Source organism: Barbatula barbatula, assembly GCF_947034865.1.
Source record: "Barbatula barbatula genome assembly, chromosome: 8".
Lineage (NCBI taxonomy): Eukaryota > Metazoa > Chordata > Actinopteri > Cypriniformes > Nemacheilidae > Barbatula > Barbatula barbatula.
Window position 1 is genome coordinate 16,304,943 of NC_136771.1, and position 2,311 is coordinate 16,307,253.

The 2,311-nt window shown below is 43.4% G+C and overlaps 1 protein-coding gene across 1 annotated transcript; it reads left to right on the forward strand.

Moving 5' to 3' along the window:
- Positions 1–236: 236 nt before the first annotated feature.
- Positions 237–2,063, forward strand: foxe1 (forkhead box E1). The gene has a single exon (XM_079463334.1). It carries the CDS (start codon positions 595–597, stop codon positions 1,651–1,653), a length of 1,059 nt encoding a protein of 352 aa, XP_079319460.1. The 5' UTR covers positions 237–594; the 3' UTR covers positions 1,654–2,063.
- The last annotated feature ends 248 nt before the right edge of the window (positions 2,064–2,311 follow it).

A 2,311-nucleotide genomic window follows, 5' to 3' on the forward strand; every position in this document is an offset into this window, starting at 1 on the left:
TGTGTGTGTTGTTTGAGACATACAGGACACTTCATAGGCGGAATAAACTATCAGATAAGTCATTGCTTCTTTTCTTATAAACTCTACTGTTCAAACTAAATGTCAAGTATTGTGAGAGCGCTTTAAAGAAATCTGCAGAGGTATGTGTTTTCTGCCACGTGATAGGTAACCTGCTTGAAGGGGTGTGGCTAATAACTCTACAGGTAGACTGTTCCTCAGGTAACATAGCCAGTTATTGACTGTCCTTTCAACTTTACGAAGCCAGACAGACACTAGACCTTCAAACAAGACTGCCTATGTGAGTTCTATCTTGTTTTTGCAAGAATCGTTCAGAATAGCCAGCATAGAACATTACAGCGTAAAGAGGCACCTGAAGAGATGAAGTGCTTTATCTTCACTGAAAGAAACTGACATTTGTGTTTGGGATTTTAAGTGCCACATTATGACTGGTATGCTTTCACCACAATATCTCCAACAAGTACAACATTTGTTGCTCTTGACAAAGGTCTGGCTCATCTAAACTGACGAATCTACCTTTGGAAAAGAAAGAGTCTGAAAATTGTGAAGCTGTGTTGGGACCCTTTGTAACCAGTCATGCCTGTGGTTAAAGTGGAGAGCGATTCTCCCTCCGCGACCACTCTTCCAGTGAATGACAGTCAGAGAGCAGAACCACAAAAGGGCCGGCGGAGGAAGAGGCCTCTTCAGCGAGGCAAACCGCCATACAGCTACATTGCTCTAATCTCCATGGCGATTGCTAACTCGGCTGACCGCAAGCTCACGCTTGGGGGGATCTACAAGTTCATCATGGAGAGGTTTCCGTTCTATCGAGACAACTCCAAGAAATGGCAGAACTCCATACGTCATAACTTGACGCTCAATGACTGTTTTATTAAGATTCCACGAGAGCCCGGTAGACCTGGAAAAGGCAACTACTGGGCGTTGGATCCCAACGCAGAAGACATGTTCGAAAGTGGCAGCTTCTTACGCCGCCGAAAGCGCTTCAAGCGCAGTGACTTCACTACGTATTCTTCATACATGCATGAGTCTCCCGTCTTTCCCTCGGTTCAGATCGGACGCTCGGCCTACGCCAACACCGTCTACTCAAACATGGCGGTGAGCCCACCTTATGCCCAACAGCTACCTTCTGCCTATTACCAGTCCGCCTCGCCCAGCTTCGACTCGGGCCAGTCGAGGGTCTTCAGAATCAATTCTCTTATCGGAACACCCGGCAGGATGGGTCCAACCACAGAGATGATGGCTCAGCAGTCGTGCCGCAGTTTCAGCCCGGAGAGCGGCTCCTGCAGTTTGGGACTACCGGGCTTTCAGCATCCGTCCTGCGGTGGGGAGACCATGCTGTCGTGCTGCTCCTCAAATAACATGGCCTTTGCTTACTCCAGCCCAGGACATGGACAAACTCAGGTCTCATATCCACAAGGCAGCACTCAGACCTACGGGCAAACTGGGAGAGTGGCCATCTCCAGTTTGTCTCCCCTGGCTGGTGATGCTGTTGGTGATCCATACGGCAGAACGTCTCCGGCACAGCTGGGCACATTTGTTCAGTACAATACCTCTGGTCCAGTAGGCAGCTCAGGACCCTACATAAGACATCCAGCTTACTCAGGTAATATGGACAGGTTCGTGTCTGCCACTTAGTAATGGGCAAAGATGATTTTCCCATTGCACGGACTGACGCCTGAATGACACAGCGAAGAACATTCGTGGAGTTATTTAAGAACATTTTAGCCGATAGAAAATCATAACTAGCAGAAAATGTTTACAGAACATACATGGAAAATGTGATATTTAAACAGTTTTTTTTCCCAATAGACTTGAATTTTAAAATGACGTCAATAAAGAACCTTCCTATCAATGTAAAAATGCACGAAGTGCTTAGGTTCAAAACTTTCTTTTGTCAGGGTCTTTGCTTTTTTTTATTACATATGAGTGAAATGTGTTCATAGGTTTTGTACTTGCTCTTCTATTAACTGCCAGCTGTGATTATATTAAAAGTGTAAAACGTTTCCACTGATACATTTACTTAATTCCTTGACATAAAAATGTTTCTATACAAGGCTGTGTGTGACTGAATCTTTACGATTAAATCGCTTTTTTTGAGGATTTCAGACAAATCCTATACAATTTCACATTTCTAAGTTGAATAAATTAACACAACGAATTAATATATTAATAATCATGTAGTCATATAAAATAGTAATTTCATTAAATTATTGATTTCTATAAGACGTCAGAAAATTTGAAATTTAACAAAACCAATTTTTAAAGCAGGACATAACAAACAATTCTAAAGAAT

Bases quoted from the DNA above. Each gene is read 5' to 3' on its own strand.
- foxe1 (XM_079463334.1), top strand. From the start codon at position 595: ATGCCTGTGGTTAAAGTGGAGAGCGATTCTCCCTCCGCGACCACTCTT.